Source organism: Hyperoodon ampullatus (genome assembly GCF_949752795.1).
Source record: "Hyperoodon ampullatus genome assembly, chromosome: 12".
Lineage (NCBI taxonomy): Eukaryota > Metazoa > Chordata > Mammalia > Artiodactyla > Ziphiidae > Hyperoodon > Hyperoodon ampullatus.
This window is the reverse complement of record NC_136925.1, coordinates 46,938,209-46,966,063: the sequence shown is the minus strand read 5'-3', so window position 1 is coordinate 46,966,063 and position 27,855 is coordinate 46,938,209. Positions and strand designations below refer to the sequence as shown.

At 42.1% G+C, this 27,855-nt stretch overlaps 1 protein-coding gene across 3 annotated transcripts in view; it reads right to left on the bottom strand.

Moving 5' to 3' along the window:
• Positions 1-4,126: 4,126 nt before the first annotated feature.
• The window catches only part of DCBLD1 (discoidin, CUB and LCCL domain containing 1), a gene marked incomplete at its 3' end in the record, with an annotated part of 84,907 nt that continues 61,178 nt past the window's right edge, over positions 4,127-27,855 (bottom strand). Inside the window, exons 6-15 of one of the 3 annotated variants that reach the window (XM_079716341.1) lie at positions 18,082-18,215; positions 12,745-12,785; positions 11,570-11,782; positions 9,995-10,119; positions 9,577-9,724; positions 9,369-9,476; positions 8,368-8,452; positions 8,091-8,140; positions 6,984-7,103; positions 4,127-4,641 (exon numbers count right to left, since the gene is read on the bottom strand). In XM_079716341.1, coding sequence (XP_079572467.1) covers positions 4,127-4,641; positions 6,984-7,103; positions 8,091-8,140; positions 8,368-8,452; positions 9,369-9,476; positions 9,577-9,724; positions 9,995-10,119; positions 11,570-11,782; positions 12,745-12,785; positions 18,082-18,215 — 1,539 coding nt within the window. Of the gene's footprint in view, positions 4,642-6,983; positions 7,104-8,090; positions 8,141-8,367; positions 8,453-9,368; positions 9,477-9,576; positions 9,725-9,994; positions 10,120-11,569; positions 11,783-12,744; positions 12,786-18,081; positions 18,216-27,855 lie in introns of those variants that run through there. The other 2 variants (XM_079716342.1, XM_079716343.1) reach the window with 2 other exon arrangements.

The window sequence follows — 27,855 nt, the reverse complement described above, 5'->3', positions numbered from 1 at the left end:
GCTGGCATGGGGTAAACAAGGTGGGAGAAGTGGGAGATGAGGTCAGAGAGGTGACAGCACGATGGGGGGTGCAGATCACAGATTTGTCCTGTCCAACACAGTAGCCACATGTGGCCATCTACATTTAAATAAATGAAAATTCAACAAAATTAAAAATTTATTCCTCAGTCACTCCAGCCACATTTGAAGTGCTCCATAGCCACATGTGGCTGGTGGCTACCCTACTGAGCAGCTCAGAGAGTATTTCCATTCTTGCAAAAGTTTTACTGGACAGTGTTGACAGAGCCTTATAAATCACTGCACAGACTTTGGCTTTTACTCTAAATGAGATGAAGATAACAGAAAAATCAAAGAGAATGTAAAATTAGTAGGTTTCAAATGATTAGAAGGAATCAAAGCCAAAGAAAATACCAAGACAGTGTAGAAAAAGGAAGACTTGAAAAAGAATCAGTAGACCGTCCAGAAATTTTTTTATAATTGACATTAAAACCTCAATGATTAAACAGCCGATTAGATAGCAGAATTGGGAATTAGTAAACTGGAGTGTAATATGTAACCTTATACAGTGCTTCATGTGGGCCAGACGGCGCTCTGAAAGCTTCATTTAATCTTTATAACAGCCATAGGTAGGGGGAGAGTATTTTTTTCCCCCAGGTAACAAGCAAAGAAACAGGTGCAGAGAAGTTCTGGTGCCTTGTCCACCATGCACTCAACAACTGTGCCATGTTGTCTTTCAGGAATTTACCTAGAATGCAGCACAGAACGATAAAGAGATGGAAAATAAGAGGGAGGAAGAGACATGGGAGATAGAATGAGAAGGTCCAATGAGCATCCAACAGGAATTCCAGGACTGAATAAAGAAAACAGCAAAGAGGCAAGTAGTATTGGAAAAATGGGGCTGAGACTTTTTCACAGTTGATAAAGATGAATCCTAAGATTCTAGAAGCACAAGTCCCAAGTGAATACAAATGAATTTATAGCCCAACACAAAGTGGTAAAATTGCAGAATACCAAAAAGCAGAGTGAAAAATCTTTAAAGCCTCTAGGGGAATTTATTCCCAGAATAGGGAGAGGCTAGGCGAGAGACCCATAGTGGGAGATGAGAGATGTGTAGCGGGCCATGAACACAGCAGTGTGGCTTTGAGAAGGGCACTGGGTGACAGGATGGGCTGTGTTTTGGGGAGGGACTGCTAGCTGGACTGTATTCAACCCTAGCTTCTCATTGGTGGGACTCAGCTCCTCCCCGTTCCTGGCAAGAGCCTAGGCATGTGCTCTCTCTTAACTCAGGTAAGTACAGGGTGAGCACTGCTCTCAGAACCTTAATAAATATTTGGTGCATGAATGAATGCAACAGAAGCATTTTGAGAATAGTGAGGCCAAGCTGTTGGCTATACTTGGATTGCTGAACTGATGTATGTATTTATGAAAGGCCTTGTGGTGATGTCTTTATGAAAGGCTATTCATGGTGTCTATAGTTGTGCATATAATATAAATTTGATTTTAGTTTCTACTAAGAATCTAAAGCAGTGTAAGATAAACACAGAAAAATCTCTAGCATCCTTTCCAGAGGTTTTCTACGCTGATTATAAATATTGGTGCAAGTGTAAATCATAGTAGTAGAACCCAGAGCACTTTCAGCAGCCTCTGTGGACAGCATAGTCTTGTCTGTCAGAGCAGTTGTGTTTCCACCACAATTGTAAAAAGTGACAGAATGCAATCTTTGCCTCCCAATAGGATTTGATAACAGAAAAAAAACAGACAATTGTCTAATCTTATGTGCTAATGTTGCAAAACAATGGAAAAGAAAAACATAGTATTTTCCTGCTCTTATCCTCTAGTTTAGGCTTGGCTGTGTTGGGTGTATCAGACAGACTTTTCCACTGCCCATCCTGGGCTACACAGTAGGCCATTCTGAGGAAGTGGTGTTCCAAAACAAAGTCCTGTTCTCCCACTTTCTGTCATGATTAGATCATGTATACAGGGAAGAAATGTGATAGATGGACACAGCCCCACTGTAAAGAAGGCTGTTTTTATGGACTAATATTTTAATGTTAAAAATATATACAGCCCAAATGTTGTCACAATTCTTACCTGTAAGCCTTGGAGGAAGGCACATTCACATCCTTGTTACACATGAGGAAACTGAGGCTCAGGGTTATGTAATGACCAACTGAATATACAAATGGATCATGGCCATACCATAAGTAAAAACGGAACTCTGGCTGGTAGTGCATAGCAGTAAGCATGGGAAACCAACTCATCATCCATAGTCACCAGACCAGAACCCGGCGGCCTGCTGTAAGTCAGACTTGTAGGAAGTCTGCAAGTTGTAGACTGGATTGTTACTTTTTGTAAAAATCCAGGAAGCCAAACTAAAATGCATGAAACAATCGACCCCAAATCGCTAAGATTTTATTAATAACTGACAGCGTCCATAATTTTTGTCCCCAGTTCCAACTTAGGACCAACCAGAGGAAGCCAGATATGCTCCTTCCACTGCACCACCTGCACTTTTATGGAGGCTGAGCCTCAAGTGCCTTCAGTAGCCCAGCAAGCAGGACACCAGTGAGAGACTGAGGTACGTACGTTGGTTTGGCATAGTTTATTGCAATTAGTATTTGTAGAAAACCATGTAAACTCACAAGGTAAATGGTTTAACCTCCACAATAACCACAGATAGTCTGCTGTGACCTTCCAGCACCTCAGTATTCTAAAATTTATGTTTCACAGAAAGTCAGTCATGCAAATAGGATTAAAATACATTTTTAGGGAAAGGATCTTTTTGGTCCACATAAACAAACATACACTTTCCTCTTTGGCAAAAGAGGTTAAATCCCCCCACAGTGAACTCACAAAGCAAACTCAGATAAAAACCACTGAACATGAGGTACAGCTGAAGTCTGGGCTAATCTGGAATTACAGACACATACTCGAGGGGAAATTTTTTCTTACAAAATTAGTTCAGTTTCCAACCATCTCAGTAGAAAAGCTCTATGTAGATTTGGCCTCAGTCACTTTTGTAAGAACACATGTCAAGTAACTTTTTTGTGTTTCAGAGTACAATGTGCTATTTCTGAAGAAAGTCATGAAAAGTGTGGGTGTCTGACCTCAGCAATATTTTTAATCTGAGGTGCAAAAGCATCTGACACAGTAATTTACAGCGTAATTGCTGTGCCACCTTCATTCAGTTTGTTGAGAGAGCAGTTTTGGTTGCCGTTAAGTCTCAGCATTTGGCTTTGCAGACAGTTTGAAAAGGCAGACTTGCATGTGAAAGCAAGTATCTGCCAGGCCTGAGGTGAGCGAGAAGCAGTGTGAAGGCCAGCTGCTCAGGAGCCTGGTCGCACAGGCTGCGGGCAGCGAGGCCCCTGCAGGCTCCAGAGACCGCCTGCACCTTGCACACCTTCATAGGCGCTGCGCGTCCCCACCTGAAGTGGAGTCTAAGGGACTGGCAGCTGCTGAGGTGGTATATTTTGTTTGTTTGTTCTTTTTCATCTACAGTCATAACTGCAAACAAACAACCACCCTGGTGTGCTTTTCTTGCTTCAAGTAATTTCATTCCTTCCAGGAGAAGAATGTTAACAATGCTTTTAGTTCTCGATATCAAAGGAAAGGAAATGAGCCATAATAACAACAAGATAAAGTTTAAACAGACCTGCTGCTAACACACTATCAGATAAAATATCTTTAAAAAGTGAACATACTATTATATACGTTTTTGCAACAGCTGCATTCTCCTACATAACCTCCGTGTAGAACCAAAATCTGCGCAAACTTAAGTTACTTTAATTCTTGTTAAATACAACTCTGTACAGATTGCACATTTTACACCGAAGCAGCTTGGTATCACAGTTAGAGAAATGAAAAATGCCATCTGAAAACTTTCATTTTTCTAGCCCCACAAAACCCAACAGACGCTCGCCCTAAGGGTCAGAACGAAACCAGCTGCACAATTCTGTAAACATTGGGGGGGGCACCTCTACGACTCCACCGCAGGATCCTGTTAAACCACACACGTGCGCGCGCGCACACATACTCACTCACTCTCTCGCGCGCGCGCATCTCGCAGCTTCCAGGGCCGCGCACAGCCCGGCGCTCAGTACCACAGCAGCTTTCATTCACAGTGTGTTCACAGCAGAGCGGTCATGGCCGTCTGGTTGAGGGGTCTGAGGCAGTCTCTGGGGGCCAAGTAGGCAGCGTTGGTCGCGGGGTTGACCTGTGGCTTCTGATAGGCGGGATCGGCACGCCCCGCGGCTGAGCCGCCGCCGCTGCCCTTGGGCTTGTCGTAGCCCGGGTCCGCGGGCGCGGGGCTCGGCGGCAGCTGGTAGCCGGCGGCCGGGGAGAAGGCGCCGGAGGAGAGGGAGTGCTTGTGCGCCGGCCCGGGCCCCGGCACGCGGTAGCCGCTCCGCGCCGAGAAGGTGTGAGCCCGGGCCAGGTGCCGCTCCACGATGGGCGTGGCGTACTCGGGCTCAGGGTTGGTTAAGGGCAGGGCGTACTCGTGGCGGCCGGCCGGGAGGGGGCAGTCGTAGTGGCCGCCAGCCTCGGCGTCCGGCCCCGCCTCGTCGGCCTCGGTGTCCATCGGCCGGAAGGTAGAGCCCTTCCTGGCGACCGTTCCGGTGCCAATCATGAGAGGCTGCTGGTAATCTGAAACCCAAAGGGCAGACGTTTGTGCACCGCCCCCGTACACCCACAGACCGGCTGTCTGTAGAGGGGGTGCTCTGCTGAGGGCCTGACATGTACCGGGCAGGAAGAGAAAGATTAAGATGTAAAAGGCACAGACGCCACACTTAGGGGTTTACATAACTACACAGGTGCTTTAGGAAGCCTCAAGGCTCCGAGGAACCTAGCGAGGCGGAGCTAACCTCTAACCACACCTAGGGATAGGAGGGAACAACTTCACGGGGAGCTCTTAGGCTGACTCCTGAAAGGCCACTCCTGGAGGTGGAGGTAACACTGTCAGGAAAGGGAAAAGTGATTGAACAACCTGTTAAACAACCATGAACATAGAGTGTGATGTGGCCAGAGCATGAGGGACATGGAGGAATTTAATAGGATATGAAGACCAAAGTAATAGGTTGGGGGCTAATGATAAGGATAAAGCTCAAATAAAGCTTTACTGAGTCTTTACTTGGTGCCAGGCACTATTCTAATGACATTAAGATATCAATTAGTTAAATCCTCTGGAAAAAAAGTACTATGAGGTAGGGACTCTCTCTTTTACAAATGGAAAACTGAAGCAGAGAGAGATTAATTTTTCCAAGATTATACAGGTAGCAGCCAGTGGGGCAAGAATTTGAACACGTGTCCCAAGTGCGAGCTATTATCCATGTGCTAGATCATGGAGGGCACTGAGTGCCTTGCTAGGAAGTTTGGTTTAACGCTGTAGAAACCTACAAAGATTCTAAATTTAGAGACTGGCAGAAGAGGTAACCGTGGAGGGAGACTGAAGAGGGAAAGATAAACCAAAAAGCAGAGAAATGAGACATATAAGTCATAAATTAGGGGACTGGCAGCAGCTCTGGAAAGGCCACACTTTGGGGACAGGTATCTGAGGAATTTGTCACCAATGATGTAGGGAGGGTATGACCAAAGAGGACACCTCCCAGATATTAAGCCCTGAGAACTGGGATGCCCATTCAGAAGCCACTTAGAAAAGGAACGCACAGAGCACACAGGTTAAGGGTTAGGAACGATGGGTTCAATTCCGGATGCCCTGAGGACCCGGTGACGCTTGCAGGAGATGACGTCCAGCAGGCAAGAATCACTGACTTACTGGGGAGCGGGAGGGGAGTCTGGATGTGAGCTGCAGAAAGAAAGGAAAGGAATGGCTCTGCCGGGAGCTCTGGAGTGTAGTGCGTGAGACTGCAGATGAGTGGAGGCAAGAGCGGGGCCTTGCATGTTTCAGGTGCCCAGAAGGACCACGCAGTGAGGAAGGAGAAGAGGCTGGACCAGAAGCTGAAGGAGAGTGAAAGGAGAGGGGTTCTGCACTCTCCTCGCCTCACCCCCAAGGCAGAGCTTGAACTGTCCGAGGAAAGGAACAAGAAGATGGATTCTGATTGGAGAATTGCTCCCTTTGCCCCTGAAGCAGGTCAAGCAACCTTCCCATTGGTACCTTTCTGACTTTCATATATAACACACACCACCTGGGAACTTCTGGTTCAGTAGCCCTGGGGCATGGCCTGAAAGCCCACATTTCTAGCCAGCTCCCAGATGCTGCTGCTGGTCCTCAGAATACAGTCTGAGTAGCAAAAAGGTAGAGCAGTGCTACTCACAGTGGTCTGTGGATGCCTACCTGTCTGAGAACTGTTTGTGACAGATCTGTAAAGAGATAAGTGCACAAATGGATAGAAAGTGTTCAGATCTTGCAGCAATTTGAGAGTGATTTTATGTCCCTTGAATCTAATTAAAAAGTTAGAGCTTTGTATTTTATGTCTTTTTAAACATTTACTGATTTATACTGTATTTTACAAAAATTTTAGTCCTTGATGGATTAAAGAAATAAAAGGCAAAAAGTGGATCCTTCCTCACAAATTGTTTGAGAAGCTTGACTCTCAACAATGGCTTGTCAGGGACCTTGAGGCCATTCTAACAGATTCCTTCATCTCCTACCTCCAATTCGTCAAGGGCAGGAGCTATGCTCAATTCATCTTTCTAGTCCCTTTTTCCTAGTGCCTTAATCAAAACCTTAGTAACAAAAACAGATTAGTTAAGGGCTTCCAGACTTCATTGGTACTTCAGGACCATTGCTCTGGGTGTCATTAGAGGCCCTGCAGGTGTAAGAGCCTTGGCTGAATGGGGCTTTTGGGAAATATTTCCGTGTCACTTTGTAACTCTTTGCAGAGCACAGAGAGAAAACGCCACACATTACTGATTTACTAGACCCCATCTAAACAAAAGATTTTGGTCTTATTTCTCTCCCTGGTCTCTCCTCTCCCATAAGCAGCACCTCCTGGCTAACAGCATGGTCACGGAGACTTGGTACCTACCTGCCATATCACTCGTGATGAGATCCAACTTTTGTGTCATCTCCTTTTCATTATCGTAGCTGATGGTAAACTCAGCTGACTGATGCCTGGCAAAGGGATATTTGATCTGCTTCCAACAGTCTGGAATAAAGATAACATGAAACAAACTAATCTCTCAGAAGTGTAACATATTTACTTCACCACAGGTTCCTGGTTAAGTCAGAGGTCAGGCTGCCTTTTGCCAGCTGACTGTGACAGATGCACAACCACAGCTCTCCAGGTATGTGTGGTGGACACAGCATGATGAGGTCACAACAACAACAGCACACACCATCCCAACCATGCTTTCTGCTCTGCAGGTAAAATGTATTTGTGTACCCATCAGGTCCCAGATTATCCCTAGGTTAGACCACCTGGGCAAGGTTTTCCCTAATCGGCACTGACATGGTGTTTGTGACCGTGAGGGGTCAATGCAGCTGGCTGTTTAGAGCCTATGGAGGTGGAGTCCCAGGTGGTCCTTGAGATGCTCAGGGGTCCTGCCCTGCTGCTCGCTCGCTCGCTCTCTCTCTCTCTCTCTCGCTCGCGCTCTCTCTCTCTCTCTCTCTCTCTCTCTCTCTCTCTCTCTCTCTCTCTCTCTCTCTCTCTCTCTCGACTGCAGCTGACTCATTGCTTGGGCATCCCGTGTCCTAAGGATTTTCTGAAACCCGCCCTGCCTAGTCCTTTCCTAGAGTGAAAAATACAATGGAGGCCTGAAGATGCTGGGAGTGCCGGGCAATGTCCAGTTCACAGATGGGGATTTTATAACTTCTCCTTGGTGACAGGCAGCGTGGTGATGTAAATTCCAGTTGCCAAAAAAAAAATAATTAATTTTGATAAATGATGGGATGATGTTGAACAAAAGTAAAAACTAAACTGGCTATGAAGATTCTGAATTAAGAGACAGGATACAATATATTCCTTCCTGGTAGATTTGTTAACTTAAAGCTATTAGATCTTATTTCTTAAACCATATAAGTGTGGGTTTTAATCAGGATCTGCTGATTAAAAGCGCCTAATCATGCTTTTAATCAGCGATTCTGTCCCTTTCTCAAGGACAGAATAAAACTGTAGATAGTTTTTTCAACCAACCTGGTTTCTGAGCCTTAGCTGGTCCATAAGGATTTCCTTTCTTCTTCCTCCTATCAAGACAAAAAATCCCATTGAAAAGATTTCTAAATGATAAGTACTGTTCATAAAATAATACATGATATTTTCTACCTCTATCCAACTTGTTTTTAAAATAGAAGTTCACATTTTATCTTGGGAGAAGTAATGCTGCTTTCTACACATGAACATACGAAGAGTAAACTTTTGTGATTGTTTACATAATTAGAGAAAAAAAATTTTTTAATGTGAAGTCACATACTTTCTAAGGACTACGAAGATTCCCACTCCAGCAACCAGCAGGACGAGGAGAACCAGTGGAGTAACAATAGTTATGACGTTTAACCCTAAGAAGGGGAAAAGACATCGTAATACAGCAGAAATGAACAGCAACCAAATTTCATGATCTAAAACTGAATACCGATTTGAAAGGTCCTCAGTGGTTTAACATGTGGGGGACAAGAATACATGCTAGGCATTTACTGATATTGGAAAGCAAAAAGAGAGGATTCAGGGCTTCCCTGGTGGCGCAGTGGTTGAGAGTCCGCCTGCCGATGCAGGGGACACAGGTTTGTGCCCCGGTCCGGGAAGATCCCACGTGCCATGGAGCGGCTGGGCCCGTGAGCCACGGCCGCTGAGCCTGCGCATCCGGAGCCTGTGCTCCGCAATGGGAGAGGCCACAACAGTGAGAGGCCCACGTACCGCAAAGGAAAAAATATATATATATAAAGGTATGGAATGGAATGTCTCCCTTCCACCTGTTCTTCCTCTATGTGAAATTATATTTCTTAACATTTTTCCAGGTATACTGGGATGAATATATATATATATATATATATATATATAGTGATGCTGTATCACCCCCCCTTTTACACACATGGTTGAGTGCTATGTAAACTGTTCTGTACCATGCTTATTTTTTTAAGTTGTCAGTGTGTCTCAGAGAACTTTATATATTACTAACACACTCCTTTTTTATGGCTGTAGAGTATTCCATGGTATGGATGGCTATTGTTTTATTTTTCTATAAAAGATTTACATAGTGTTTGAAGGGTGCAAATGTTTGTTTCCCGTCTTTTTCTACTTACAATAGTGTAATGAAAAGTGTGGACATATATTATTTTACACATGCGCAGATATCTCTGGACCATCTGCCCCAGACACTTATATGACACAGAAAAAAAGAATGCTGTTGAAGCTACCGTATTATTGGCTGGAGTACAAGTTATTCCTTAAGAAACCGCAAAACGATAACTGCCCTACCTTTGGGCATTTCTTCAGAGGGGATGGGCTTTAAGATTGTCTCATCTTCTCTGTTAGTTGAACCAACAGTATTTAGACTTGTTTTGCTCCACACCAATGAGTCATTACCTGAGCGAGAAGAGATGTTAGAGAAACCACATTAATAACAACAATTTGTGAAAGGAGGTGACCAGAATCCAGTAACTCACTGACTCACCCTGAGTCCTACTTGGTGCAATCTGGCAGCCAAGGAGCTCCACTTTCAAGGCTATCCTCTGGTGCCACGTCTGGGGGATAACACGCACATATCTGGCCACAATGGGAGGGATGAAATTGTTCCGCACAGGGTCCCGAAAATTAGAGTTGCCCTGAAACACCTGTAGGAACAGATAACCTTTACCTGAAGATTCTATTAGTTTCTAGGTCTTTATCAATCCACTCACACCTGGTTATATGAAATCAAAGCAAGGATTCTATGTCTTTTGCTTTTTTATAGACATGCTTGATATTGAAGATACAAGGCTTTACACTCAAAGGCTACGTAATCTGGTGCTGTGCATCTGTTTTTGGAAACACACTGATGAACTGATGAAAATATTTGGAGGCCCACTCTCCTACTCAGTTCCTTCCTCCAGAGTGTCTCTTACCTTTTCTTCATTAGTCACAATTCCTTTATAGGTCTCCCACTTGGAGTTGTTGTTTCTGAAGTTCATTACAAAACTCTTTACATAAAAGTTGAAATTTGACTGTGTGGATCCAGTGGTCCTAATTCCTTGTAAGAAAATATTATTTATGGGTTAGTTTTAAAAATATGTTATACAACATGTATTATAACTTCAGGTTTCTTTTCTTTTTTTCCCTCTCATTTGAAATTGCAAATCATTTTACAGGCCTGCTTTTCTTATCTGCATTTAGAAATGTGATGACAGATGAGTGTTTTCACACTGACAATATGCCATAAAAAGGTTTCAGCACGGAGATATCAGCTCTCTCACCCACACATCCATCCTTACCCCCTGCATACAGGTTCTTCCCACAGAGACAATGTGAAGATTGTTACTTTTAAAAAAGACATGGCAACTGACAAAGGATTAATCTCCAAAATATACAAGCAGCTTATGCAGCTCAATATCAAAAAACAAACAACCCAATTCAAAAATGGGCAAAAGACCTAAACAGACATTTCTCCAAAGAAGATATATAGATTGCTAACAAACACATGAAAAGATGTTCAACATCACTAATCATTAGAGAAATGCAAATCAAAACTACAATGAAATATCATCTCACACCAGTCAGAATGGGCATCATCAAAAACTCTAGAAACAATAAATGCTGGAGAGAGTGTGGAGAAAAGGGAACCCTCCTGCCCTGTTGGTGGGAATGTAAATTGATACAGCCACTATGGAGAACAGTATGGAGGTTCCTTAAAAAACTAAAAATTGAACTACCATATGACCCAGCAATCCCACTACTGGGCATATACCCTGAGAAAACCATAATTCAAAAAGATATATGCACCCCAATGTTCAGTGCAGCACTATTTACAATAGCCAGGACACGGAAGCAACCTAAATGTCCATCAACAGATGAATGGATAAAGGTGTGGCACATATATACAATGGAATATTACTTAGCCATAAAAAGGAACGAAACTGACTTATTTGTAGTGAGGTGGATGGACCTAGAGTCTGTCATACAGATTGAAGTAAGTCAGAAGGAGAAAAACAAATACCGTATGCTAACACATATATATGGAATCTAAGAAAACGGTACTGATGAACTTAGTGGCAGGGCAAGAATAAAGACACAGATGTAGAGAACGGACTTGAGGACACAGGGTGGGAAGGGGAAGCTGGGGCGAAGTGAGAGAGTGACACTGACAATATACACACTACCAAATGTAAAATCGATAGCTAGTGGGAAGCAGCCACATAGCACAGGGAGATCAGCTCGGTGCTTTGTGACCACCTAGAGGGGTGGGATAGGGAGGGTGGGAGGGAGACGGAAGAGGGAGGGGATATAGGGATATATGTATGCATATAGCTGATTCACTTTGTTGTACAGCAGAAACTAACACAACACTGTAAAGCAATTATACTCCAATAAAGATTTTTAAAAAAAGACATGGAGTACTCTGAGGTGGGGGCACCTGTGCAAATTCAAAACATAATTTCAACTGCAAGTCATCTTGTTTTGTGAAACTGCCCTCGTTTCAGTACCTGTTATTTTCTTTTTCTCTCCCAAATCTATCCTCAGCCACTCTCGTTTGTGGTTCTTGCTCCTGTCCCCCGAAGCCCATGACGGGCCTTGGTCCTGAAGTCGGGCTTGGCCAGGAGACCAACGGACCTGATCTCCAGTCTCATTGATCCACTCCCAAGAAGAAGAAGCTCTGATTTGCCGGTCAGGTTCCAAACTCAAGGATCTGCTGCAACCTAGTAAAAAAGGTCAGGGAAATATTTCAGATATAGACACAAAATGAAAACCAAAAAAAAAAAAAAAAAAAAGCACCCCATTTCACCTAGAATTATTCAGTTGATTTACTTCCATTCTGATATTGAATCAACTGTTTAATTACTAGTTTTTTAATGATTCAGACTTGCATTTGACTCGCTGGTGCTGTGGTATCTTGATACTATTGCTGCTTTTCTTAATAGACCTTATATCCCCTATAAGTGACATATCTGTCCCCACTGTAGATTTTCCTTTCTAATCTAAATTCACCATGATTTCAACGAAGTACAAGGTGTCCTAAAAGCTGAAAATGCTGAGGTTCTTCTCACTTGATCAGAGGGAGGACTCCACGCTCTCTACCCTTGAAGAGCAGGTACGTCAGGTGCTCTGAAGATCAGTTAATTGTACCCAACATCACCCCTGGGAGCTTAACTATACCATGTCCAAGACAATGTGGAGGTTACAGATTAAGGCCAGTCCTCCTCCTGGGCAGAGAAGACATGTTTGTATTGTTCTCCTTGAAATATGTTATTTTATGTGAGGGAGAATACTTCCCCAGAACATATTCCATGACAGAGGGGCTAAAAAGCCTTTATGCTATTCATTTTCAATAACTTCATTCCAGATATACACAAATCAAATTGCACTGCTCAAAAGGTTTTTCTGTTAAAATCTAACATAAAGGAATTTATCTTAACTGTCATTTCAGATTTTCATTTTTTCTGGCAGAAGTTTTAGATTATAAAGAAAAATATTTTTTTCCTAATGTTAACTAGGTTTATTGTCTGATATATTTTTAAGTCACAGCATACTTGGTGCTACATGACCTGAGGGGAAAGGAAAAAATTAATCTTTTAAACTATATCATCTGAGGAGTATGGAAGAATAAACTACCCCTGAAGATTTTAAAATATCAAATTCTTAAGGAAAGCATGATCCTTACCATTGGAGGTAAACAGAAATCGCTTGTCTGACAGGGAACCACTGAAATAATAAACACAAAGATGAGGACGTGAGTTGCTTAACTGCATCTTAATGACTGGTACAGCGCTATAGGGTGGGGCTCAGAGCCTTCCCACACCTCATGTGGTCCTCAGAGCACCCGGCAAGGCTACTGTTATTATCTCTGTCATTGGTATTTCATAGACAAAGAAACTCAGGCCCTTCGAAGGTAAGCAACTTTCCTAAATTCATAGAGGTGACAAGCAGCCAGGACTCTTGAGATACTGCTTTTGAATCACAATCCTGTGCTGTTTCCATCACGCCACATTGTATTGGGAAGGAACAGGCACATATACAGTCTCCAGGACACGCTTAAATCCCAATTAATGAATATGTAGTGATGGAGACAGAAAGGATGACTGCCCTGCACACTCCCTTTGCTTCAGAAGGCACCCCTACAGCGCCCCACTCGCTTTAACAATCAAGGACCACTGACACATGAAGATGCCTGATCTCATTCATTCATTCATTCATTCATTTAGCTGTACGCGGGCCTCCCACTGCCGTGGCCCCTCCTGCTGCGGAGCACAGGCTCTGGACGTGCAGGCTCAGCAGCCATGGCTCAGGGGCCCAGCCGCTCCGCGGCGCGTGGGATCCTCCCGGACCGGGGCACGAACCCACGTCCCCTTCATCGGCAGGCAGACTCTCAACCACTGTGCCACCAGGGATGCCCGCCTGATCACTTTTAAAAGAACGAGCATGTCAGTTGCTAGCTGCCTTCCCTACAGACTTCTCCACTCCTTCCCTGAGGGGTCCTGCCCCAGCAGCGTGCCTCCGCCCGGGTCTCTCTCTCTCCAGTCACACTCCTACCTACTGCAGCAAGGACACCAAACCATGAACCAGCTCCTGCTTCTGGATGACAAGGTGCAGCTGGAGCACCTCACTGACAGGTCCTGAACTGCTACAAGACAGGCCTGCACATCTGGCATTGATCCCTGGGCCTCTGGACCCCCCAGTTCTGTACCTTGTATTACTCTCCTGGTGAACTTATCAAATCAGCCTTGCTCGGCAGTTGTCTCCTTCTGTGGAAAAGGGGTTCCTAAGGCCTGAGATCACATGTATCTTTTTGTAAATCCCTCACCAACTCAATGCTGTAACAATATGTAGAATGAATAGAAAACTTGCAATTCTCAAGATTAATCTTATATGCATCGTACTTACTACATTAGATATTACAGGTAAACAAAAAAAGGTAGATGTCGCTGTCATGTTCAGTTATTTTACAATCTGAGAGTACTCCTATTTTAAATGTTTAACTCTGAATTATTGTGGCAATAATGGACAGAGAGGGTGCTGAAATGTGAAATCCACAGAGAACCCAAAACTAGTCTGGACAGAAGCACCTTCACAGCAACATTTTGTTTTTGTTTTAAGTAACAGGTTTTTCTTTCATATTCTTTGTCCACTCTCAGGCAGAGACTCTGTAAGCCCTGGTTTTCCACATAAAGATTCTATTATAATCTGTGCTGAATATAACGCAGACACCAATCATTTCGTACAGGAGAAAATGCAGACCCACTTGGGTCATGGGACCTTCTTCAGTTCACAGTTAGTGGCCAAGCAGGGGTGAGGACCCAGCTCTCCTAACCTTTAAAGAAAGGTGCACACTGTTGCAATTTGTATTTAAATTTGTTAAGATTTTAGAGCCTCTCTTTGACTGATTTTTGCATTTTCTCTAACGTTCCTGCACGAAGTATTACACTTGAAGTTTGGCCCAGATAAGCCCAAATAATACTGCTGCAACCCTGATCACCTAAACGCACTCCCACTACCATGAAACATTAAAATATTTACTTTGTTGTTGTTGAAAAAGAGACGTTAAGGAAAGAAGGTCAGCTTTGGAGTTCATCCTGAGAAGAAAATGCTGGGTAACGTTCTGCTTCTAAGATCTCTCTGCCTGGCTTTCCTCTATTATCAGCTGGAATATGTTTTTCCATTTCACCCAATTAAGCTAATTAAATACAACCACTAGAGAATTCTATAGGTAAATAAGCTTCCTCTTTGAAAACCCCCTAGGGAAAATGGGGTTCTAAGGCATTCACGCATTAGGGTGAATGAATTCGATCAGATTCCAGGAACTGCCAGCCTTCCCAGAGGGCTGTAGAAGCAATCAGGAAGAGCCTGAGGTAAACAAAGAAAAGCCTTCCCTGCAGATGGTTGGAGCCATCATCCTCTGTGTGAGGTCAATCGCTCTTCCTGATTCCATTCTGGTCTCCTCAGATCAAGGAAGTGACATGACCCGGGATGAATCCCAGAAGAACCCTAGATATTTACTTTAGGGACCACTTCTTCCTCAGCTGCAATGCTTCCTTCTGTGTTTCTTCCTGAACGCCAAACAATCATGTGTGGGAACAGAAGTTCAATGACCGCATGTACAGTGCTTCCCCAACAGCGAAACAGCACAGATCAAAACAACTGCTCCCTGAAGATCTGGGAATGGAAACGAGTGGAAGAGACTATATGAGCACACAGTTTACTCTTTTCTGTTCAGTACAAAAAGATGGTGCCAAACCAGAGCCAGAAGGGAGAAGGGGCCTTGATATAATTCTAGACATTCTGTCTACTTCCACCAAAACAAAAATCGGACAATTAGTTCAAATAACTATATGGAATGTGGAGCAAATTTTTTCCTAATTCATTAATGGTTTAGATTTCTGGACTCTTATTTTTGTATCAAAGTTTAATATCAAATTATATAAAGTGACTTCATATGTATTAAGTCCAGTTGATGTAGCAGAATCGAGAAAATTATGTCTACTTTTACTTAATAGTTTAAATAACTTTTCTTCAAAAGTAAAATAAAATCCAAGTAGTACAAGTTAAACTTTTTACTATCCTGTTTTTCTACAAAAGAAGCATTCAAATGTATTCAAACGTAGGCAAGAGAGTCCAAAAACAGATTTAAAGCCAAAGGCCAGTTCTTCGTTCCTATTTGGAGATAGCAGCACCTAACAAATCTAGGCCACAGCTTGATACCTTCCTGAAACAGCACCTTATTATCCATAGAGCAAACACTAAAACACATAAAAAGAAATAGATCCTCCCAATGTTCATTGCAGCACTATTTACAACAGCCAAGACATGGAAGCAACCTAAATGCCCATTGACAGAGGAATGGATAAAGATGTGGTACATATATACAGTGGAATATTACTCAGCCATAAAAAAGAATGAGATAATGCTATTTGCAGCAATATGGATGGACCTAGAGATTATCATACTAAGTGAAGTAAGTCAGAAAAAGACAAATTATATGATATCACTCATATGTGGGATCTGATTTGAAAAAATGATACAAATGAACTTATTTACAAAACAGAAACAAACTTACAGATATCTGAAACAAACTTATAGTTACAAAGGGGAAACTTGGGGGGTAGGGATAATTCAGAAGCTTGGGATGAACATACACACACTACTGTACATAAGATAGATAACCAACAAGGACCTACTGTATAACACAGGGAACTCTATTCTGTGATAACCTATATGAGAAAAGTATCTAAAAAAGAATGACTATATGTATAACTGAATCACTTTGCTGTAGACCTGAAACTAACACAACATTGTAAATCAACTATACTCCAATAAAATTAAAAAAAAAAAGAAACGCCCTCAAAAGTCAAAGTTAAGCAGACATTTAAAGCTTACTGTGCATAAGCAATCACTCTTACTATAAATCAGGACATAAATATATAAATCAGGATATAAATTTTAATGTCCCAAAGAGTTTGAGGCAAGTACCTAAGTGAAAAAAATGTAGGGCTTCCCTGGTGCGCAGTGGTTAAGAATCCGCCTGCCAATGCAGGGCACACAGGTTCGAGCCCTGGTCCAGGAAGATCCCACATGCCGTGGAGCAACTAAGCCCGTGTGCCACAACTACTGAGCCTGAGCTCTAGAGCCTGCGAGCCACAGCTACTGAGCCCGTGTGTCACAACTACTGAAGCCCGTGCGCCTAGAGCCCGTGCTCTGCAACAAGAGAAGCCACTGCAGTGAGAAGTCCATGCACCGCAACGAAGAGTAGCCCCTGCTCGCTGCAACTAGAGAAAGCTGGCACGCAGCAACAAAGACGCAATGCAACCAAAAATAAATAAATAAAAAAATTTTAAATGTATATACATATGTGTGCATATATGTAAGTATATATATGTATATTATAAAATTTTATGTAAATACTACATGTGTGTGTACACATACATGTGCATATATGTCAGCCGTATCTGCAGATTCTGCATCCCCAGATTCAACCAACCACAGAGTGAAAATATTCAGAAAAAAAAAATTCCAGAAAATTCCAATAAGTAAAATTGGAATTTGCCACATGCTGGCACCTATTTACACAACATTTACATTGTATTTACAACTATTTACATAACATTTACATTGTATTAGGTATAAATAATCTAGAGATGATTTAAAATACATGGGAGGATGTGCACAGTTACATGTAAAGATTATGCCATTTTATATAAGGGACTTGAGCATCCGTGGATTTTGGTATCCACGGGGGTCCTGGAACCAATCCCCAAGGACACCAACTGTAAGTGGCTCAAGGAGCACTGTTCCCTCAATAGGCAGCCATCCATTCCAAAGCAAGTGTCCCTCTGGACCATTCCAAGCTGCCTGTTTATACTGGTGGACAGCTGGATCACAAGGCTGGCCTATTTTAGTTCAAACAGCTCTAGTTTTCCACTCTAGAAGCTGAGGAAACCTGAAAGCATTAAAAGCTGAGGTTGAGTGTTTAAAGCAATTGACATACTTTTTTCTTATGAAGCTAAAAGATCAGAGGATAACACAGAACAGAGAAGTTAACAATGTTAAAAAAAAAAAAAAAAGCCACCTTTTTTCTCTTCCCAACTATTATTCATCCTTAAGAGACTGTCTCTAGGGATCCTCTAGGGAGTTCAGTGGTTCTGCTGGGTTTATGTCAGTCCCTTATCTCCTTCAGTATCTTTGGTGATATTGGTGATGATCAGTAATCAGGAAAAACTAGAGAGGAATAAGCTTTATCCCCTCCCCCTAGAGCACCTGAGAGTAGAATGCTCCTCTGCCTGGGGCTTCAGATGTGTGCTATTCTAACTTACTTGTCAGTTAGCTTTTTTATTGCTGCATTTGTCTTCCACACTGACAGCATAAATGCTGCTCTAAGCAGTCACACACATTTTTCCCAGTTGACATGCCCTTGGTATCACATGCCTGCAGCCCTTTCCAGACTGTGAGCTGATGACTTGTGCCTGCGGGGTTACCTTCCACTCGGAACAAAAGACAAAGTACTTACTGCCTTGAGAGCACACCATTGGCCAGGATCCCTTCGTATCGACTCATGCCTCTGCGCAGAAGCACACCAATCTGACCGCCCACTTCATCTGCAATTACTCCTGCATGGATGGCGGCTTTGCATAGTAAAGAGGTCTGAAACACAGCAACATCTCACTTACAAATGGCTCAACAATACATCTAAAATATAGCGGGAGCTTTTACATTTTGTTTCAACTTGTGCTCAGGATCCCTATTTGACCCCTGACATGGCTAAATTATAATTCATTTAAATAAAAAGTAGAAGGGGTGGAAAAAATTATTGGCTAATTATCTCAGAATGACATCAGAGTCATTCTATTTATGGTGATGAACCTGGGAACCCTTCCACTAGGGAGGAAGGAAGGGAGATAATTCACAGTATTCATGGCTCCCCAGTGAATAACGCCTCCTGGTGGTGTGGTCATCTCCCACACCGACTCTGAACTGGGCCCCGGCGCGTGCTTTGTTCTGCAGGTAACGTGGCCCGGCAAACTGCCACACATGTCAGTGAGGCCACCTTAGACTCCCACCCCCAGATGACCTGCCACACGACTGCAGCTGCAGGCGCAATTCTAGGTAAAGGAAGCTTAAGAACCAACCAGCCCACACTGCCGACCCACAAACTCATCAGCAAAGAAAATGGCTGTCATTCTAAGCCACTAAGTTTTGGGATGACTTGTTCAGCAAGAATAGGTAACATTAGTTTCTTACATTCGCTTTACTAAATATACATACTGAGGATCATTTGAAAAGGTGAACCTTCCATACCATAGCTTCATTTTAAAATTAGAGATTTAACAAGGCATCAAAACCAAGATGGTAGTGTCAGCCACAGAACACTGAATAAAACAGAAAACTTCATGAAGGTCTCAGAGTGATGACGAGCAACCCAGGGCCCAAGGCCTCCATCTCAATTCCTGAATCTCCTCTGAGAGGGTCAAACAGCTGGCACCTGCTCAGCCCTCCAAGGCTGCTGGCTGGTGTGACAAACCCAGCAGGGGTACTTGGCAGGCTCTGACTAGCAGGGGACCCTGTGGTTGAAAGTGGGACTGCAGGAAGAAGTGGAACTGTTCCACGGGGTGCCCAGGCCCGTACGTCCCCTCGAGCACAGACCCATGGGGGAGGGTGATTAGGTATCTAGGCCAGGACTGAGGGGCCGAGAGGATCTTTTCCTCAATAAATTTTAGCAATGCCCTGCTTCTCTGCAATGGCTAGTGCCGAAAAGCGAAAAGCAGCTCATGAAATTGTGTTTCAATAACTGAACTTGGGAGTTTATCTTTGTGTTAATGACAACAGTTTACCTTATTGCAGTGGAAAGTCTTCCTTAGATTTAGGTTACAGTATTAGGAGGACCAGTGAGACCAACTGTATTTTGCAACTAGTGTGGTTGCAATAAAATTGAGAGCTTTTGTGATCTTTAACGTGGAGAGCTCATACTTTCCAAACTAGATTAGGTTTGGCAAAGGGAGTCAGTTTTGCAATGACTGCTATCATAGTGAAAAAAGGGGGAGGATTTCATGACAGAGAAGAAATATGAGAATGCTGAAACTGATGCAGATACTACCCTTCTTGATTTTGGGGAAAAAAAGAAGAATTAGAAGAGAAAGATAATACTCTTTAAAGAGGCAGCTTGCATTTTCATTTTTTCTGAATTTTCTTAAAAAGGTTTCTTATTACTGTTTTAGACTCTTTGGGTACAAAATAGAGGAGCTAGCTGTAAAAGTCCTGGATTTAAATTCAGCAATTTAGTGCATCATGCTGACTCTGCCTCTAACTCACCAGGTGTGCTTAAGTCACCTCCCTGCTCTGGACCCGGCTTCCCAATTCATCTTCACAATGACAAGGCTGGACTGGGTGATGTCTAGAATCACCTTGTGATTCTAAAGGGCACCCTATGTACCTCTTATAGGGTCCATGCAGGCCTGCCTCCCTCTCTCAGCCCCAAATGAAAAACAAAGTGGTCGGCTGGGCAGCTATTCCCTTGTCCCTAGGATCACCTGGCTTCCTTGGAATTCAGTCTGGGGATGGGATGGTCTTCATCCCAGCATCCCTGCCTTGTGTGTAGAGCTCTCACTGGACTTGGCATGTACAAGGGCCTCCTTGGTAACAAGAGGACAGATTCACAGGCCAACAAGCAACACGACCTATCAGCTTCATTGCCCAACAGATATTCGCATTTCCCACAGTCCCCAGCATTGAGGGAACCCAGTGGTATGTGCCCCTTTTATGGAGTTTATTTCATTGCATTATTGCATGTTAAATTACACGTATTTATTTAATATTTTTTCATAATATTAAATGCAGGCCATAGGATACATCCCCAAGAGAATAACCACCAGATCTGGCTATCATATTATTATAATAAAATTATCAGCCCTTTCCTGAGTTATTTCCGTAAAAAAAATCACCCGCTCACCCACTAACTTAAATAAAATTGATGTTTTCTAAAGTTGGGGATTTTTTGGTATCAATTTTTAAAATTCACACTCACTGAACCTGCTTTTTAAGAATTTCCTTTTGAACAGTAGATTTGTATTTTATTTTCTAGCTATTTTGAGGTTGAAGCCTCACTGAAATGTAAATATAGGAAAGCCTAAGTTATTTAGTGATTACCTTAAACAAACGAAATAATTTAAATGTAATTCTTCAGGGAAGGGAATGCAATGGACAGTTGAGGAGAACACATGCAAGACTCATGAACTTGAAGGTTGATGGAACTAAACATCCCTGAAGTTCACTGAGCCACAAAAGATGGCCAAGCAGATAAGCATGAGAAGACTTAACTCTCAAAGCAGTTATCAAATCATCCCAGAATTGGAGTATTTTCTTAAGTCTTCCTTTAGGAAAAATCAACTTGTACGAAAAAGTATTGACAAAGTATTAAAATAAAATGTAATATAAACATTTTAGGTGGAAGGTGCCTCCGCTAACCTGATAGTTGAGCTGCTGAATTGCCTGGGTCCACGTCTCCGTCCAACCAGTATGTCCTCTCCATGACCTCCTCCAGCTGGATTTTAGCCTGGACAAACCACTCTCCCTGACCCACTGTTGGTCCACCATGTGAAAGAATGATTACCGTGTGGCTGGCAGGGTCCTGGTGCTCTGGCCGTGTGTCAAGCCTGAGCCTCTGACATGGGAGAGCCGAGTTCAGGACACTGGTCCACAAGAGACCCCCCTGCCCCTCGTAATATCAAACAGCAAAAGCTGTCACAAAGAGTTCCTTCTCAACGCTAAGACCCAGCTCCACTCAAGGACCAGCAAGCTACAGTGCTGGACACCCTATGCCCAACAACTAGCAAGATAGGAACACAACCCCACCCATTAGCAGAGAGGATGCCTAAAATCATAAGAAGGTCACAGACACCCCAAAACACACCACCAGATATGGACCAGCCCACCAGAAAGACAAGATCCAGCCTCATCCACCAGAACACAGACACCAGTCCCCTCCACCAGGAAGCCTACAAAACCCACTGAATCAACCTTAACCACTGGGGGCAGACACCAAAAACAATGGGAACTACGAACCTGCAGCCTGGGAAAAGGAGACCCCAAACACAGTAAGGTAAGCAAAATGAGAAGACAGAGAAACACATAGCAGATGAAGGAGCAAGGTAAAAACCCACCAGACCAAACAAAGGAAGAGGAAATAGGCAGTCTACCTGAAAAAGAATTCAGAGTAATGATAGTAAAGATGATCCAAAATCTTGGAAATAGAATGGAGAAAATACAAGAAAGGTTTAACAAGGACCTAGAAGAACTAAAGAGCAAACAAACAATGATGAACAACACAATAAATGAAATTTAAAATTCTCTAGAAGGGATCAATAGCAGAATAACTGAGGCAGAAGACCAGATAAGTGACCTGGAAGATAAAATAGTGGAAATAACTACTGCAGAGCAGAATAAAGAAAAAAGAATGAAAAGAATTGAGGACAGTCTCAGAGACCTCTGGGACAACATTAAATGCACCAGTATTTGAATTATAGGGGTCCCAGAAGAAGAAGAGAAAAGAAAGGGACTGAGAAATATTTGAAGAGATTATAGTTGAAAACTTCCCTAATGTGGAGGAGATTTTTTTTTTTTTTTTTTGCAGTACGTGGGCCTCTCACTGTTGTGGCCTCTCCCATTGCAAAGCACAGGCTCTGGACATGCAGGCTCAGCAGCCATGGCTCACAGGCCTAGCCACTCTGCAGCATATGGGATCCTCCCAGACCGGGGCAGGAACCCGTGTCCCCTGCATCGGCAGGAGGGCTCCCAACCACTGCGCCACCAGGGAAGCCCGAAAACTTCCCTAATATGGGAAAGGAAATAGACAATCAAGTCCAGGAAGTGCAGAGAGTCCCATACAGTATAAATCCAAGGAGAAACACACCAAGACACATATTAATCAAACTATCAAAAATTAAATTCAAAGAAAATATATTAAAAGCAGTGAGGGAAAAGCAACAAATAACATACAATGGAATCCCCATAAGGTTAACAGCTGATCTTTCAGCAGAAACTCTGCAAGCCAGAAGGGAGTGGCTGGACATATTTAAAGTGATGAAAGGGAAAAACCTAACACCAAGATTACTCTACTCAGCAAGGATCTCATTCAGATTCGATGAAGAAATTAAAACGTTCACAGACAAACAAAAGTTAAAAGAATTCAGCACCACCAAACCAGTTTTACAACAAATGCTAAAGGAACTTCTCTAGGAAGGAAACACAGGAGAAGGAAAAGACCTACAATAACAAACCCAAAACAATTAAGAAAATGGTAATAGGAACATGCATATCAATAATTACCTTAAATGGAAATGGATTAAATGCTCCAACCAAAAGACATAGACTGGCTGAATGTATGCAAAAACAAGACCTGTATATATGCTGTCTACAAGAGACCCGCTTCAGACCTAGGGACACATACAGACTGAAAGCGAGGGGATGGAAAAAGATATTCCATGCAAATGGAAATCAAAAGAAAGCTGGAGTAGCAATTCTCATATCAGACAAAATAGACTTTAAAATAAAGACTATTACAAGAGACAAAGAAGGACACTACATAATGCTCAAGGGATCAATCCAAGAAGAAGATATAACAATTGTAAATATTTATGCACCCAACATAGGAGCACCTGAATACATAAGGCAAATGCTAACAGCCATAAAATGGGAAATCAACATTAACACAATCATAGTAGGGGACTTTAACACCCCACTTTCACCAATGGACAGATGAAATGAAAAAAATAAGGAAACACAAGCTTTAAATGACACATTAAACAAGATGGACTTAATTGATATTTATATGACATTCCATCCCAAAACAGCAGAATACACTTTCTTCTCAAGTGCTCATGGAACATTCTCCAGAATAGATCATATCTTGGGTCACAAATCAAGCCATGGTAAATTTAAGAAAACTGAAATCGTATCAAGTATCTTTTCCAACCACAATGCTATGAGACTAGTTATCAATTACAGGAAAAAAACTGTAAAACATAAAAACACATGCAGGCTAAACAATATGCTACTAAATAACCAAGAGATCACTGAAGAAATCAAAGAGGAAATCAAAAAATACCTAGAAACAAATGACAATGAAAACATGATGGCCCAAAACCTATGGGATGCAGCAAAAACAGTTCTAAGGTGGAAGTTTATAGCAATACAATCCTACCTTAAGAAACAGGAAACATCTCGAATAAACAACCTAACCTTGCACCTAAAGCAATTAGAGAAAGAAGGAAAAAAAAAAACCCCAAAGTTAGCAAAAGGAAAGCAATCATAAAGATCAGACCAGAAATAAATGAAAAAGAAATGAAGGAAACGATAGCAAAGATCAATAAAACTAAAAGTTTGTTCTTTGAGAAGATAAACAAAATTGATCACCCATTAGCCAGACTCATCAAGAAAAAAAAGGGAGAAGACTCAAAGCAGTAGAATTAGAAATGAAAAAGGAGAAGTAACAACTGACACTACAGAAATACAAGGGATCATGAGAGATTACCTCAAGCAACTATATGCCAATAAAATGGACAACCTGGAAGAAATGGAAAAATCCTTAGAAAAGCACAACCTTCCACGGCTGAACCAGGAAGAAACAGAAAATATAAACAGACCAATCACAAGCAATGAAATTGAAACTGTGATTAAAAGTCTTCCAACAAACAAAACCCCAGGACCAGATGGCTTCACACACGAATTCTATCAAACATTTAGAGAAGAGCTAACACCTATCCTTCTCAAACTCTTCCAAAATATAGCAGAGGGAGGAACACTCCCAAACTCATTCTACAAAGCCACCATCACCCTGATAGCAAAACCAGACAACGATGCCACAAAGAAAGAAAACTACAGGCCAATATCACTGATGAACACAGATGCAAAAATCCTCAACAAAATACTAGCAAACAGAATCCAGCAGCACATTAAGAGGATCATATACCATTATTAAGTGGGGTTTATCCCTGGATTGCAAGGATTCTTCAATATACACAAATCAATCAATGTGATAAACCATACTAACAAACTGAAGGATAAAAACCATATGATCATCTCAATAGATGCAGAGAAAGCTTTCAACAAAATTCAACACCCATTTATGATAAACACCCTGCAGAAAGTAGGCATAGAGGGAACTTACCTCAACATAATAAACGCCATATATGACAAACCCACAGCCAACACTGTTCTCAATGGTGAAAAACTGAAACCATTTCCACTAAGATCAGGAACAAGACAAGGCTGCCCACTCTCACCACTATTATTCAACATAGTTTTGGAAGTTTTAGCCACAGCAATCAGAGAAGAAAAAGAAATAAAGGGAATCCAAATTGGAAAAGAAGAAGTAAAGCTGTCACTGTTTGCAGATGACATGATACTATACATAGAGAATCCTAAAGATGCTACCAGAAAACTACTAGAGCTAATCAATGAATTTGTTAAAGTAGCAGGATACAAACTTCATACACAGAAGTCTCTTGAATTCCTATACACCAATGATGAAAAATCTGAAAGAGAAATTAAGGAAACACTCCCATTTATCACTGCAACAAAAAGAGTAAAATACCTAGGAATAAACCTACCTAAGGAGACAAAAGACCTGTATGCAGAAAATTATAAGACACTGATGAAAGAAATTAAAGATGATACCAACAGATGGAGAGATATACCATGTTCTTAGATTGGAAGTATCAACATTGTGAAAATGACTATACTACCCAAAGCAATCTACAGATTCAATGCAATCCCTATCAAACTACCACTGGCATTTTTCACAGAAACAGAACAAAAAATTTCACAATTTGTATGGAAACACAAAGAACCCCAAATAGCCAAAGCAATCTTGAGAAAGAAAAATGGAGCTAGAGGAATCAGGCATCCTGACTTCAGACTATACTACAAAGCTACAGTAATCAACACAGTATGGTACTGGCACAAAACAGAAATATAGATCAGTGGAACAGGATAGAAAGCCCATAGATAAACCTGCACACCCATGGTCACCTTATCTTTGATAAAAGAGGCAAGAATATACAAAGGGGAAAAGAGAGCCTCTTCAATAAGTGGTGCTGGGAAAACTGGACAGCTACATGTAAAAGAATGAAATTAGAACGCTCCCTAATAGCATACACAAAAATATACTCAAAATGGATTACAGACCTATTGTAAGGCCAGACACTGTAAAACTCTTAGAGGAAAACATAGGCAGAACACTCTATGACATAAATCACAGAAAGGTGCTTTGGACCCACCTCCTAGAGAAAGGGAAATAAAACCAAAAATAAACAAATGGGACGTAATGAAACTTAAAAGCTTTTGCACAGCTAAGGAAACCATAAACAAGATGAAAAGACAACCCTCAGAATGGGAGAAAATATTTGCAAACAAAGCAACTGACAAAGGATTAATCTCTAAAATATATAAACAGCTCATGCAGCTCAATATCAAAAAAACAAACAACCCAATCGAAAAATGGGCAGAAGACCTAAACAGACATTTCTCCAAAGAAGAGATACAGATGGCCGAGAAGCATATGAAAAGCTGATCAACATCACTAATCATTGGAGAACTGCAAGTCAAAACTACAATGAAGTATCACCTCACACCAGCCATAATGGGCATCAACAAAAAATCTACAAACCATAAATGCTGGAGAGTGTGTGGAGAAAAGGGAACCCTCTTGTACTGTTGGTGGGAATGTAAATTGATACAGCCACTATGGAGAACAGTATGGCGGTTCCTTCAAAAACTAAAAATAGAACTACCATACCACCCAGTAATCCCACTACTGGGCATATACCCTGAGAAAACCATAACTATTTACAACAGCCAGGACATGGAAGCAACCTAAGTGTTCATCAACAGACGAATGCATAAAGATGTGGCACATATATACAATGGAATATTACTCAGCCATAAAAAGAAACGAAATTGAGTTATTTGTAGTGAGGTGGATCGACCTAGAGTCTGTCATACAGAGTGAAGTAAGTCAGAAAGAGAAAAACAAATACCGTATGCTAACACATATATATGGAATCTAAGAAAAAAATGGTCATGAAGAACCTAGGGGGCAAGACAGCAATAAAGACAGAGACCTACTAGAGAATGGACTTGAGGATATGGGGAGGGGGAAGGGTAAGCTGGGACAAAGTGAGAGAGTGGCATGGACATATATCCACTACCAAATGTAAAACAGATAGCTAGTGGGAAGCAACCGCATAGCACAGGGAGATCAGCTCAGTGCTTTGTGACCACCTAGAGGGGTGGGATAAGGAGTGGGGGAGGGAGACCCAAGAGGGTGGGATATGGAGATATATGTATAGCTGATTCACTTGTTATACAGCAGCAACTAACACAACTATGTAAAGCACTTATCAATAAAGACGTTAAAAAAAAGTAAACGTTTTAGATTGACTTTAATAAAACATGAAGAAAGCACATGTTTAAAATGTTGTCAGAGGGCTTCCCTGGTAGTGCAGTGGTTAAGAATCCACCTGCTAATGCAGCGGACATGGGTTCGAGCCCTAGTCCAGGAAAATCCCACCTGCTGCAGAGCAACTAAGCTCGTGCACCATAACTACTGAGCCTGCGCTCTAGAGGCCACGAGCCACAACCACTGAAGCCCACATGCCTAGAGCCTGCGCTCAGCAACAAGAGAAGCCACCGCAATGCGAAGCCCGTGCACTGCAATGAAGAGTAGCCCCCGCTCACGGCAACTAGAGAAAGCCCGCGTGCAGCAACGAAGACCCAACGCAGCCAAAAATAAATAAATAAATTAAAATGTTGGTGGGATGATGGTCAAATGTTAAATAATAAAAATATATTCCTCATTCTATCCTATGAATTGTTTCAGTGTTGCTGCAGTCTTCATAATTACCATGATGATAACATTTTCTTTAGGAAAGCAATACATTCATTATAGAAATTTTGGAAAATAGGAAAAAAATAAAATCACTCCTATTGTCATCAGTCAGAGACAATCACTCACCAACACAGTGTACTTACCTCTGGCTTGTTGTGGGTGTAGGCGATGGACTGGGTTTCTCCCTTTCTCCCCTAAACCAGGAGCACACTTTTTGCACTGTCTGCCTTTAATTTACAACAGTCCTTGAACATTTTTGGGGAATGAGGAATTACTGAAACGAGTGAGTTAAGGGATGTGGTCCACTTAAAAGCAGGTGGTACAGTCAGCAGGCTTGGGAGAAGGTGCCAAGAGAAACACTGTTCTGGGGGCTTTTTATTTCCAGTTTCCAGGTGAGGCAGA